A 13868-nucleotide genomic window follows, 5' to 3' on the forward strand; every position below is an offset into this window, starting at 1 on the left:
CTTACAGACACAGAAACCTGTTTGGGAACCTGGTCTCCGGATACAATGTCACCATTGTACAATGTCACCATTGTACGGCTTGATATCCACTTCTAACTTAACCACCTCTGATGCATGTTTCCGTGTCAGCGTTGTGTGATTTCCCCTCCCTCCTTGTTTTCCCTTCAGGTGCCAATCAATTGCCACCTGTACAGGCCAATCCGGCATCACCTGGGTTCCAGAAGGCAAGCTAGCCAATCAGCTGAGTGGGCCCCGTTTTAAAAAGGAGGAAGCCTGAAGAGTTTGGGGGTTAAGTAATTATGGCAGCTGCTCTAGAGTCTATAAAATCAAGCAGAAAAGCAGTGCCATGGTGGAACAATACTTGTAAAGAGGCAATTGGGCATTCAATTCAATTCAGTTTATTTTGTATAGCCCAATATCCCAACTTACAAATTTGCCTTAGAGGGCTTTACAATCTGTACACATACGACATCCCTGTGCCAGGACCTCACATCGCATTCAAGCTAATGAAAAGAACTCATAACTTTCAGCATATGATACAGTTCAAAAAAGCTCAGGCATTAGTGAGAAAGATAATAAAGCAGGCAAAAAGAACATACTGGAGGAAGTTTTTGAGATTTTGAGTTAAAAAGGTGTGAAAATAGGGAGGCCTTGAGGAAGAAGGAGAATACTGAAGATGAATTAAGTGTGCCGTTTACAATGGGGGAGTTAAAAAGAGCAGTGGATAAAACTGGAATGACTGCCCCAGGAAACAATGAAATATGTTATATTATAGTAAAGCAATTAAGTGGAGATGGGATGAATAAGTTACTAACCTTGTATAATAAGGTAATAATATAATAGATAATATCGAGTCAAACACAGATACTTTGCCTCTTTGTTATTTTCCTTGTCAAATTTATCGTTAGTAACTTCCTGATCATCGTGAGGTTGCCAGGTGTAGGAGACTAGGAAATAGTCAGGTACACCCGTAAAACCCACTTAACACTATTTTTTTGTACAGATACACAAACAAGAAATGATGTGTTATTTTGTGAGCTTTAGAGCTGCTGCTAGGTGTTTGTTTCCTTTGGAGAGAGCCGGGCACGCTGTTTCCCCGTTTCAAGTCTTTTTGTTAAACTAAGCTAATTAACCGACTGCTAGATGTGGCTGCATATTTACCGCACGGATGGTGTCAATCCTCTCACCTAATGCTTGACAAGACAACAAAATAACTCCTTTAATGCAACATACAGGATCTAAACACATGACACAATAGTGGTCTGCTAATGCAGCCAAAGTGATCCCAGGGTACTTGTGAGGGACCAGGGTACTGTAATGGTAAAATATTGCATTGCTTATGTTACAAAGGTAGATGGGCCACTGTCTTGAGAGGCCTCTGTCTTGAGACTGAATACATCACAGATAGTGGTTGATTGCATTTTGTTTGTGAGGAATATGCTAACCCTGCTAACAGTCACTGTTTTCTGATTAGTTGTGTGTTCATGTACTATGGAACAGGGCGTTGCTCTCCCTCTGTATAAGTATGCCCGTGACTTTTACGATGTTGAAAATCTTGTCACAGACTGTCTTGGGTGTCTGTCACATACGTTTCCCTTGCAAGCAATAAACGGACAAAGACAACTTTGATTCAGAGACTTAATTCTTCATTCCCGATTGTCTGAGCACATCTGCCATCACAGTACGCATAGAGCAAGTAAAGGTGGGGAGAAATAGGGATTTCATATGATGGTATTTAGAATAATTAAGATGGTGAACAAAATCAAACCAAAGTGACAAATTAAAATAACTAAACATATTTAACACAATTGCTCTAAAGTCTAAAAAAAACTTACTAACTCGAACTTGGGCCTAAACAACATAGTGAGGGGGCTCTACTGAACAAGAGACACTCTCCTCCGTCTTCTAACTGCAGGATATATATGCTGGCCAGTCCATAGTTGATTGGAGGGGAGAAAAGACCTTCTCCTCTGTGGTGCAGATTTAGTGGCTCCTGAGGACACCCCTCTGGCTGTTGTAGAATGGCACAGTCCAATTGGCCAGGCCAATCTACTTAGGCAGGTGTGATTTCTTTTCCAGGATGGTCGGCCACAAGTAACTGTCAGGAAATTGGTTAACACTTTTATTACCGTAACTCCATTTTTCTATATTGCATGCAATCAATTGAGAAAAATAAAGTTTGCTAAACCAGTGTCTTTAGTTCTTTTAATCATGGTGTTAATTAAAGGAAGTGGGAAACATCACCTCTGCCAGGTTCCTGGTGTTGTTCCAGTCGTCACAGTACTGTCGGTCTGTGTATAATATCTGAACTTGTCTTAAAAACAAAAGAACGTCATCACAAGCACGTTCGTTATTATACCAGGATACTTGAATACATGAAAGGCATACCAAAGTTTAGATGTCCTTGATAAGACTTTTGTTGACTCCATGTGTTACTCATTTGTTAAGCTTTTCTATGCAAGGCAACTGTCAGCACTGTGAGACAAAAAACAGGAAGTTGTTTTTTATTAGTGTCTTTGAGTAGATCCGCCTCCTTCCTGTGTTATTATCAACCTCTTGTGTTGTGAACGATAACCGGCTTTGAAGCAGGAGCAAATTCCAAACCCAGGCCCTCTTCATGTCCCAGCGGGCATTAACCCCACGAATACCTGCTTAATTACTCAAATTGTGTTTACATTTCCACTTTTAGTAAACATATTTTATATATTCATACTTTATGGACTAATTCTCAACTGTGAAATAAGGAAGTTCCTCACAGTTAGGTAGTTTTACAGTTATGGACATGAAACTTTCTGAAATTAAAAAGGTGAAATTATTACGGATATAACAGATTTGCTGACGATAACATTGTTTATTTTGACTTATGTGTGTTTTGAGACAGCATCCGCCAATAAATAACTAATATCCATAGTCATTTGACTTGTTTTATTATCACTTATTATGATAAATAAACACAAGTGGATCACCAGGGGACGTTTAATTAGTAGATAACACATTTAGAAAATCTTACTGTTTTGTTTTTGAAGATACAATGAGACGACTAAGAGCAGTAAATGAACATTTACTTGGTTTTAGTGACTGAATTTTACCTCACAAAGGTAGTGTAGTAACTGTCATAATGCTAACAGCCCTTATCAGTCTAATAGAGGAGTAGATAATGGGAAAGGGCCATAGGTTACCTGAAAATAGTTAAGATAGCAATTTACTCTGATGAGCCTCAGTGGTGCTGGCATTCAGTGAGGAGTGCAGGTATAGTACGTTTTACTTCTCTTCTACCTCAAAGTGCTACATTGTGTTCATGTTCAACCAGGATTCTCTTCTTATAATTGCTTTTTGTGTCTATGTACAGTAATTTAATAATGTCACAAGCAAAACCTTTTCTTAACCAATCGACTCATCTAATGTCTAAGTCTATGTCTTTGAGTGTATAAATATATAAATTATTATTATTATTATTAATGTTGTGTTTGCCTTTCTGCCACTCACACAGTGGACGGCAACAATGCCTTAACCATTGAACAATAAAATGAACATGTTCTAATATTCCAAGTTGTTAAGTTGTAAAATGTTTTTAGGACCAATTTCTTTAGGACCAATTTTTTTTCTTAAAGGGACAGTTTACCCCCAAATAAAAAATACGCAAAGCGCAAAAGAAAAATTTATTTAGAAAAACTACAAGTCTCTTCCCATAAATCATGACCCTGTTACTCAACATAACTTGTCATGAGTTGTTTCTTATGTGATGATTTCTAGAAAGAAGCATTGTTGTTGAGTTTTACAAATGAATTTTAGCAGAGTACTATATCGTCCCACAGTGTGTGTATCTATATATATATATATATATATATCTATATATATATAAATATATGTGTGTATATATATGTATATGTGTGTATATATATATGTATGTATATATGTATATATATATATACACATATATATATATGTGTGTGTATGTGTGTATATATATGTGTGTATATGTGTATATATATATGTATATGTATATTTGTGTATATATATATACATATTGTGACGACCCTCTCTGCCACTGGCTCGTTTTCCCTGCAGGTGGGCGTGGCCAAGGCTCATCAGAAGAGTGGGAACACCTGGGCCTTGTGTGCAAGTGCTGCACTTAAAAGGCCCTCTGGTCTCAGGAGCTCTCTCTCCCTCGCTGTCTTGAGACCCTGACTGGCTGCCTATAGGAGAGTATGATTTGACCTAACAACATCACAAACACACACTTCCCACGCATGCACTCACCTCCACCACTGAAATTACTGACTCCACACACCACTGTTTTGCTACCTAAGTTATATAAAAACCCTTGCTGATAACTATTATCTGTGTGTGTCCCCCTTTGTTGTCGCGGCCATGCGGCCCGGTTCGTGACAATATATATGTGTATATATATATATATATATATATATATATATATATATATTTATATACACACAGTATATATATATATATTCTTTTTTTTTTAAACCATCTGATATAGTGAGGACACCTGCATGAGCCGGGGCAGCAAACATGAGGAAAAAAATAACATTTGCAACAGATGTAGAAAAAAAAGGTAAGTGATCTATTTTCATTGTAAAAGAACAGGCACACTAATATAGTTTTATATAATATAGCTTTACCTCTTTTTCTAGCAGACACCGAGAATGGGTAAGTTTGTATTGAATGACATCTCCCACAATATACTATGTTTCACAATATGTTGTATGCAGTGCTTATGTTATTGTTACTTTAATGTACATGTGTTTCAGAGATGAGAAGAAAAAAGAAAAGATGCTCAGTGTTGGATACTTTCAGCTGGTAAATACTGTTTTTGTTCATATTGTTCTCAAACATTGGTGGAAAGTAACATTCATATAATGCTTTTGTCCAAAGGGACTTAAAATAAGTGTTAGTTGCTTTTTAGATTTTTTTTTAATGTTCTTTAATTTGATACATGCTAGCAATGTTGTTGAGATGTAATCTATAAACGTGGATTTTTAGCCTGTTGCAAATGGAGATATTCACAGAATATGTGGAGCTCCTTGAGTATTTCTATTCCATGCTAATTTCTACATGTTACTTCACTCCATTTAGTTTTGATACTAGTTAACAGATTAAGATTTTACATACCAACATGCTATACGCTTTTAAAATATTGTTATCCATTACAGGGGAGTACTTTGGAATTTTAACTTGCTTATAATAATCATGTACTTGACAGCTTATAATACTAATGTACCTTTCCATAAGTAAGATTTTGTTTGTCAGACTTTTACTCGTGATGGACTATTTCACATTCTTGCCATGGTACTTTTAATTATGTAAAGGATCTGAGTAATTCATTCTCTCTACACCACTGTTATTCAACTCTTCTTTGATTTGATCATCAATAATATAAATGAAAACAAAATGGGTTGCAAATTCTCACAACTAAATTACATTTAAATTCCCCAAATTCGTGTTTGCAGTTTCGCTTTGCCACCGGCACAGACACCTTGATGATGGTGGTCGGGGGGCTGTGTGCCCTCATACACGGGGCAGCTTCACCTCTCATGCTTCTGGTGTACAGCAGGATGACAAACACGTTTGTGTCTTATGAGATTGAGGTCCAAGCACTAAAAGATGAAAATAAGATATGCAACAACAACACCATCTATTGGAAAAATGACTCCATATATGAAACGGCTGAAAACGGCTCTGTGTACTGTGGGTAAGTTATTAACTGTTTATGTGATTGTTGTAACGGTTGAAAAAAGTGGCTCTTACTCATTTATTTTCTCTGCAGGGTGGATATTGAAGCAGAGATGACCATGTTTGCATATTACTATATTGGGATTGGATTAGGAGTCATGTTTTTCAGTTATTTTCAGGTACGTATTTATGCTTGCCATATTCCACCTCAATTTTAAAACCATCTTCAGAAATGACGGCGTATGACAGTGTTGCATATAACTCACAGAAACCACTTTAATTGTCCACCGTAGATTGTCTTCTGGATTTTAGCAGCTTCACGACAAACTGATAGAATGAGAAAGACTTATTTCAGAAAGATAATGCAAATGGAGATTGGATGGTTTGACTGCAACTCTGTTGGTGAACTGAACACAAGGATGTCAGAGTGAGTTGGGGCTCTTGAAGATCATGCTCTTATCAATTCATAACTGGGAGAACCTTTCATACAGAATAGCCCTTCTGTTCCTTTTACAGCGATATCAACAAGATCAACAATGCCATCGCTGACCAGGTGTCTAGCTTCATTGAGAGGATCTCTACGTTCGTGTTTGGCTTCATGGTTGGATTCATTGGTGGATGGAAGCTGACCTTGGTGGTCATAGCAGTGAGCCCGCTGATTGGCGCAGCTGCTGGACTAATGGCTATGGTAAAGCTCTGAATCAAACAATGATTCCTTAGTACTGGAAAAGAGGACTAATAATTGGAGATTGAATTGTACCTTTTAAAAAAAAATGTTTTTATGTAATTCTTGTTGCTGAAGGCCGTGGCCAGGCTGACGGGGCGAGAGCTAATGGCCTATGCAAAAGCCGGGGCAGTGGCTGACGAGGTCCTGTCATCCATCAGGACAGTCGCAGCGTTTGGTGGGGAGGAAAAAGAAGTTGAAAGGTATTTTGTAAGATCACAAGAAGTTGTTCTGCTTGATGATGAAGATCCATGATTCTAAAAGAAACTTACATGTGAAACGTGTACAGATATGACAGAAATCTTGCAGAAGCTCAAATCTGGGGTGTGAAAAAGGGCACCATCATAGGCGTTTTTCAAGGATACCTGTGGGGCATCGTTTTCTTTTGCTTCGCTTTGGCCTTTTGGTATGGATCTAAATTGGTCATAGACACCAAGGAGCTGTCTCCTGGCACTCTTATTCAGGTATGTGAAAATTAATTGATTGAACTTTTGTTACTCTATCATATAATATAAGTGTTTGAAAGTCAGTGGCCTAAATTTCACCATGAGGCCGCCATGTTTTTCCAGGTGTTCTTTGGGATACTCATGGCAGCCATGAACCTTGGACAGGCTTCACCCTGCCTGGAGGCCTTCGCTACTGGTCGTGCTGCAGCGAAAAACATCTTTGACACAATTGACCGGGTAAAAAATATTTTTATTGCAGATACAAAACATATTTGAAACGGATCATTTAAAGAGAGAGAATATTCAATGTAAAATCTGTTATGCTCACAGGAACCAGAAATTGATTGTTTCTCAAAAGAAGGTCACATATTAGACAGGGTGAAGGGTGACATTGAGTTCCATAATGTCTCTTTCTACTACCCATCCCGGCCTGAAGTCAAGGTACATTTCTTCAACAAACATTTCTTTGTGTCCATTTTTCACTTCTCAAAGTTGAATAAAGAGCAAACTACTTTTTTTTAAAAAGATTTTAAATGATCTGAGCATGCAGATCAAAGCAGGAGAAACCACTGCTTTTGTGGGACCAAGCGGGTCAGGAAAGAGCACCACAATCCAGCTCATCCAAAGGTTTTATGACCCAAAGGAAGGAATGGTAACAATCTGAGCCACTGCAGACGCACAGGACATCACTGGAGAGTTTGAAGGCTTCAGTGTAATATCACATATCATTCTTGTTCTCAGGTGACCTTGGACGGCCATGACATTCGTACTTTAAACATCCACTGGCTCCGATCTCTCATTGGTATTGTAGAGCAGGAGCCAGTTCTGTTTGCTACAACCATTGCAGAGAACATCAAGTTTGGTCGACCTGGAGTAGCCATGGAAGACATCATCCAGGCGACAAAAGAAGCCAATGCCTATAATTTTATCATGGATCTGCCCCAGGTACACTTACATATTTAAATATAATACAGAATAAGTACAGTGCATATACAGTTTTAGTCAAATATGTGAATTTGGGCAGCCTAAAATGAACACGTTGCTACTTTTCCACCAGAAATTTGATACTCTGGTGGGAGAAGGTGGAGGACAGTTGAGTGGAGGACAGAAGCAAAGGATTGCTATCGCTCGAGCTCTGATCCGAAACCCCAGGCTCCTGCTGCTAGATATGGCCACATCTGCATTAGACAATGAGAGTGAGGCTGTTGTCCAGAAGGCTCTGGAGAAGGTGAGCCACTCTCTGCCCATAGACTACATAATTGAGTGCACTTTGACCATTAACTTCAGCAACACGTCCTGTTTTGTGGAATTACCTTAATAACTGGTATTTGTGCAGGTGTGCATGGGCAGGACAACCATTTCTATAGCCCATCGTCTTTCCACAATTAGAAATGCAGATGTCATTATTGGATTTGAGCGTGGACAGGCTGTGGAGAAGGGAACACAAAGTGAGCTCATGGAAAGGAAAGGTGTCTACTTCACTCTGGTCACCCTGCAGAATCAAGGCACAACCAACACAACTAAAGGTAAGATGTATTTAGGGCTGCTAATCATTACAGTAGGGTTGCCAGCAACTACTAGTCCCAAACGGTATTTGTTGTCCGAGCACTTTATCTTATACTTACTGTTGCTGTCGCGTTGATTGTTGTTTGTCATGTCTAATGTTGCACCTTCCGCCAAAAAAAAAAAAATCCTCGTTTGTGTAAACATTCCTGGCAATAAACGGATTCTGATTCTATTTATCTTTTAGATTATTCATTTTGGATTTTTCTAAAACAGTGACATATGTTTATCTCAGTCCAAGGTAACTTCAAATGTCGTATGTCCAGCAAACAGTCCACAACTCAAATATATTCAGTTTGCCAGAGAGACCGAGCAGTAATGTTGCTTATAATGACTAAAAGGTGTTCAATTACAAAATGTAAAGCTGACTATTGCCTCCACACTGCTCTCAACATACACACACATGCATGTGTGTAAACAAGACACAGCTTTATAATGCTGTGCAGAATTCTAAGCATGGCCTTCCTCAGACCTATTTGGAAAGAATGCTGAGAAAAAAGCAAAATACTGTATGTATAAAATAAATCTTGTATTAAGTGTCATGTTCGAGGGACGCAAGAAGGACCCTTTAATCCTGTCTCCTTGTACCCACACTAAGGGTCCACCCTTATTGTTTCAAACGGCACATTTGCTTTGCCAGGAGTTAGTTGGCAATCTTATGAAGGCTCTTGCTGTGTCTGTTAAAAGGCAACAGAAGCTTCAATACTTGTATTAAATCTGTATTGATTGTTTTCCTTCCAGATGTGATCAGTAAAGCTCTCGAGGAAAGCTTTGATCTAAAAGCAATGAGCCGCACATCCAGTAAAAGGTAAAGTAAATCCAGCTCAAAAAGATCAAATGAGAGAAAATACAATATGAAAATAATCTGATTCTAAATATTACTCCTGTAGGGTTTCTGTTCGACTGCGATCTCAGAGCAGATTGTCAAATTTATCGGACAACCTCGTGATCTTTTCGGACAAGCAGTGCTCAACAGATAATGTACTGTGCTTCTCTTTTATGCTGTGCAATACATGTACTATATTTCTAACTATCTTGTGGAAATGAACAGCTCCAATGCATATTGTTTAACAGACATGCGAGGACGATGCAGACGAACATGTAGAGCCTGCCTCAGTACCACGCATCCTCAAGTACAACCAACCAGAATGGCCCTACATGCTGCTGGGCTCGCTGGGAGCTGCTTTCAATGGCGCGGTCAACCCTGTCTATGCTATCCTGTTCAGCCAAATTCTTGGGGTGGGGTTGTGTATTTCATATATTCAGTTTTACAAGCTGATGGAGTTTGCTGAAGTTAAAAGGACTTATATGATCTTTTTGTTTGCAGACGTTTTCTATAAGTGACTTGAACGAACAGAGGAAGGAGATCAACGTGATATGTATTCTGTTTTGCATCGTGGCCGTGACTAGTTTCTTCTTCCAGTTTTTACAGGTTTGCATCACAATTTACTGAATAATTAAGACATTTAAGGTACATATCCCATTGTCTATTTAATATAATGTATACATGTAGACTGACTGATTTAATGTTTTAAAGGGATATGCTTTTGCCAAGTCCGGAGAGCTGCTGACACGCCGTCTAAGGAAACTAGGCTTCCAGGCCATGTTGAGACAGGAGATTGGTTGGTTTGATGACCACAGAAACAGCCCCGGAGCTTTGACCAATAGACTGGCCACTGATGCATCAATGGTGCAGGGGGTAAGTAAATGCTAATACTTACAGTATTTATAACATATAAAAGATAGGTTTGGTATTGTACAATTGTTACAACATTCTTTTTGTATTGCTTTTTCAGGCAACGGGATCTCAGATTGGCATGATCGTGAACTCATTGACCAGCATTGGAGCATCTTTCATCATCGCTTTATACTTCAGTTGGAAGTTAACTTTGGTAATTTTGTGCTTCCTGCCACTCATCGGGCTGTGTGGCGTGTTCCAGGCTAAGATGCTGACAGGCTTTGCAAATGAAGATAAAAAAGCCATGGAAGGAGCAGGTCGGGTAAGCTCTACTGAACATTTGCTCTGTTGGTCCATTGATATGCAGTTCTCTGAGAAACTTAAAGACGTATACAATCTTAATTTTCTCCCGCAGGTATCCAGTGAGGCTCTTGCTAACATTAGGACAATTGCAGGCTTGGCCAAAGAGCACTCATTTGTGGAATCATATGAGCAGAAACTTGTTCTTCCATTTAAATCTGAGAGGAAGAGAGCCAACATTTACGGGCTTTGTTTCAGTTTTTCACAGTGTGTCATCTTTATGGCGTATGCTGCTTCGTTTAGATATGGAGGCCATCTGGTTATGTCTGAGGGGCTGCAATACTTGGTGGTGTTCAGGTTGGTAAAATTGTTCCTTTCAATGAGAAAATCTGTCTCTTTCAGATCCTATATTGAAATCTATTGTGTTGTGATTGCCAAACATAACCCCAATGCTTACGGTGTTTCTCCAGAGTGATTACAGCTGTAGTAACCAGTGGGACAGCACTGGGCAAAGCTTCCTCCTTCACTCCAGATTATGCCAAAGCCAAAATTGCTGCTGCTCGGCTATTCCAACTGTTTGACCGAGTTCCTAAAATCAGCACAAGTCACACAGATGGAGAGAAATGGGTTGGTGAATTTGATAAATAAGAAAGAATATTACCCAATGGGATGTCATTCTGCCGCGATGATACTTTTGAATGATCAAGCTTAGTTATCCATCTTCAGGACGACTTCAGAGGTGAAATAGAGTTCATCAATTGCAACTTCACCTATCCAACTCGGCCAGATGTGCAGGTGTTGAACGGCCTAGTTGTGTCTGTGAAGCCTGGTCAGACTTTGGCATTTGTTGGGAACAGCGGCTGTGGGAAGAGCACAAGTGTTCAACTGCTGGAAAGGTTCTATGACCCTGATGAAGGGAAAGTGGTATGGAGACTGATGTTTAGACATTCATTTCACTGATCACAAATTAAGTTTAATCAATGGCAAAGTCTTAATTATGTCATCTCTTAATTTTCAGATGATTGATGGCCGTCCATCTTATACGGTCAATGTGCCCTTCCTACGATCTCAGATCGGCATAGTGTCCCAGGAGCCAGTGTTGTTTGGCTGCAGCATCGCGGAGAATATTCAGTATGGAGATAACGCATGCAGTGTCAGCATGGAAGCGATTGTTACGGCCGCCAAGAAAGCCTACCTTCATGACTTTGTGATGACGCTGCCAGATGTGAGTGGAAACACTGAAAGATAAAACATTACATAATCCTGGTTATTAGTTTGATACTCCTAAGCCACTCTTTTACAAGTATATTGTTACGCCCTGCTCGTGGGCTGCAACAAATGAAGGAGACGCACACTAGACTTAGCAGTAACAATATTAAATGTATTAAAGTAAGTCAAAGTAACGAAGAAACAACAGGTTGGTGAAGACGGACTGACGACACTGGCGTCTGGGCAGGTGGGGTTAAGTAGAGTAGGAACACTGACCAGGTGTTCCCAATTAGGGTGATGGCACCTAAGTTAATGAGAGCAGTAGGCATGATGAAAAAGTTACAACTACCAAAATATAACAGCAACAGTGGATATAGTAGAATAATAATGACAATAAAAGCAGCAATAGTATTGGCAATGCTAATTGCAATGGTTGCGTTTGTGGGGTTCATCAGTTGAGCCACTTTACAGTCCTTGAAATATCTCAACTGTACGCTTGAGGGACCTGTGTCTAGGATAAGGTGGGATCCACTCCCGATGTAGATAAGGGCTCATACCAAGCTAACACACGCAGTGATTCTTAGTTTCAGGTGATTATACACTAATGAAAACAATAATTAATGTTTCTGCCAATAGATCCCTCTCCTTTAACGTCTGAGCTGGTCCATGTTTACAGCATTGTTGATCTTGTGACCTTTCTCTCTTTCTTAATACATTTTCAAATTTTAAGAAATATGAGACCCAGGTTGGTGCTCAGGGCTCCCAGCTGTCGAGAGGACAAAAACAACGCATCGCCATTGCCCGGGCCATCGTTAGAAACCCCAAGGTCCTGCTACTTGATGAAGCTACCTCTGCCCTGGACACAGAGAGTGAACAGGTAATGCCTTTCCAAATGCTACTAAACTACATGAACATAAAGCAAGGTATTCCTTTGATTAAGTGTATCTTTTTATGCTATAAATCTCCACATACTTGCATGAGGGTTCCTGACAAAGTTGTTTTCCCTTCAGACGGTCCAGTCTGCTCTGGATGAGGCAAGAAAAGGACGAACCTGCATTACCATCGCTCACCGGCTGTCTACAATCCAGAATGCTGACATCATAGCAGTAATGTCTAATGGAGCCGTCATAGAGCAAGACAGTCATGATAATCTCATGGCCAAGAGGGGTGCCTATTATAAACTGGTTACAACAGGTGCTCCTATCAGCTAGACGCCTGCAGACACATAAACTATGATATGTATGTATGTATGTATATGTGCATGCCTTCATACTTCACCTTTTAAAAAGGATTACAAAGACAACATTTTCATTCTTGACAATCAATGTATACTTGAAATCGTGTGAAATGTGGACTTATTAAAACATAAATAAAATCAACAGGTATTTAAAAAACTATTCTAACCTGCAAAATTGACCTCAAAGCCACCAGACTTCACTAATTATCATTCAAACTTTATTTTAAAAAATCCATCTTGTCAGGCTTCAAGTAATGTGATTTGTGTCCTGCAAACGAAGCGCAGACCAATGAGTGACCTGTGAGGAACTACTGGCAGATACGGGCCGTGGATCAGGTGTGTGTGTGCAAGACGACAGATTCCAATGTTTGCGGCTCCCTTTGAGGTCAGCGCAGTAGATGTTGTGAAATATGTTCTGTTTATTTCCCTCTGTGGTTACATCTCAGTCAAAATGTGAGTTTATATGAGATGTAACCAGAGAGGGAAATAAACAGAACATATTTCCCAGCATCTACTGCGCTGACAGACAAAATATGTTGAGGGTCTCCCAGAGTTGATATAAAGTTGTGGTATTCCCTGTGGTTGTTCTGGAGATGCTGTATAACAAGCATTCCAGTGCTAAAAAATTCCATCTAAGGTCCCTTTCTGTGTACCTGAGTGACACAGCTGCTTCTTCAGCACCATGAACCCTTTCTACACCAGATAGCTTTGTATCTCAACCTGGTAAGAGCAATCCTTCAACAGAGCCATGGCAACAATTGCAAGCTCTTCATGTATAAAACAATGTGTTCATAAGTTATAACCTTTAGATGTTTTACAGACCATTACTTTGAAAGTTGTTACCTATTAACCATTGTACATACCATGTAACCCCCTGGATCCCTTCAGCTTTATTAATATTATTTCTCAGTGGCAACAACATGGGCTTTCTTTAATACTGAAAACCACAGTCCATCTGCATATCCAGTGGATCTGTCACGTTTTCTTTGTTCTAAAAATCACAGTTGTTTAATGTCAGAG

The 13868-nt window shown here is 39.5% G+C and overlaps 1 protein-coding gene and 1 long non-coding RNA gene across 2 annotated transcripts; one reads left to right on the plus strand and one right to left on the minus strand.

Moving 5' to 3' along the window:
• Nucleotides 1-1629: 1629 nt before the first annotated feature.
• On the minus strand, nt 1630-2499 carry LOC117750675. The gene is made up of 3 exons (XR_004611817.1): nt 2389-2499; nt 2245-2314; nt 1630-2098 (listed from the first exon to the last, which is right to left on the minus strand). It is a non-coding gene; the product is annotated as an uncharacterized LOC117750675 (long non-coding RNA).
• A 1872-nt stretch (nt 2500-4371) lies between these two features.
• abcb11a (ATP-binding cassette, sub-family B (MDR/TAP), member 11a) lies at nt 4372-12822 on the plus strand. Its single transcript, XM_034561840.1, has 27 exons — nt 4372-4381; nt 4653-4668; nt 4770-4818; nt 5469-5710; nt 5786-5870; nt 5985-6118; nt 6208-6379; nt 6494-6618; nt 6705-6879; nt 6985-7098; nt 7192-7302; nt 7388-7513; nt 7603-7806; nt 7919-8089; nt 8198-8387; nt 9166-9232; nt 9315-9405; nt 9499-9663; nt 9752-9856; nt 9962-10123; nt 10221-10424; nt 10518-10759; nt 10873-11029; nt 11129-11326; nt 11421-11627; nt 12342-12488; nt 12622-12822. Exons 1-27 carry the CDS (start codon nt 4372-4374, stop codon nt 12820-12822), a joined length of 3870 nt encoding a protein of 1289 aa, XP_034417731.1.
• Nucleotides 12823-13868: the final 1046 nt, after the last annotated feature.

This window comes from Cyclopterus lumpus, chromosome 21, assembly GCF_009769545.1.
Source record: "Cyclopterus lumpus isolate fCycLum1 chromosome 21, fCycLum1.pri, whole genome shotgun sequence".
Classification (NCBI taxonomy): Eukaryota; Metazoa; Chordata; class Actinopteri; order Perciformes; family Cyclopteridae; genus Cyclopterus; species Cyclopterus lumpus.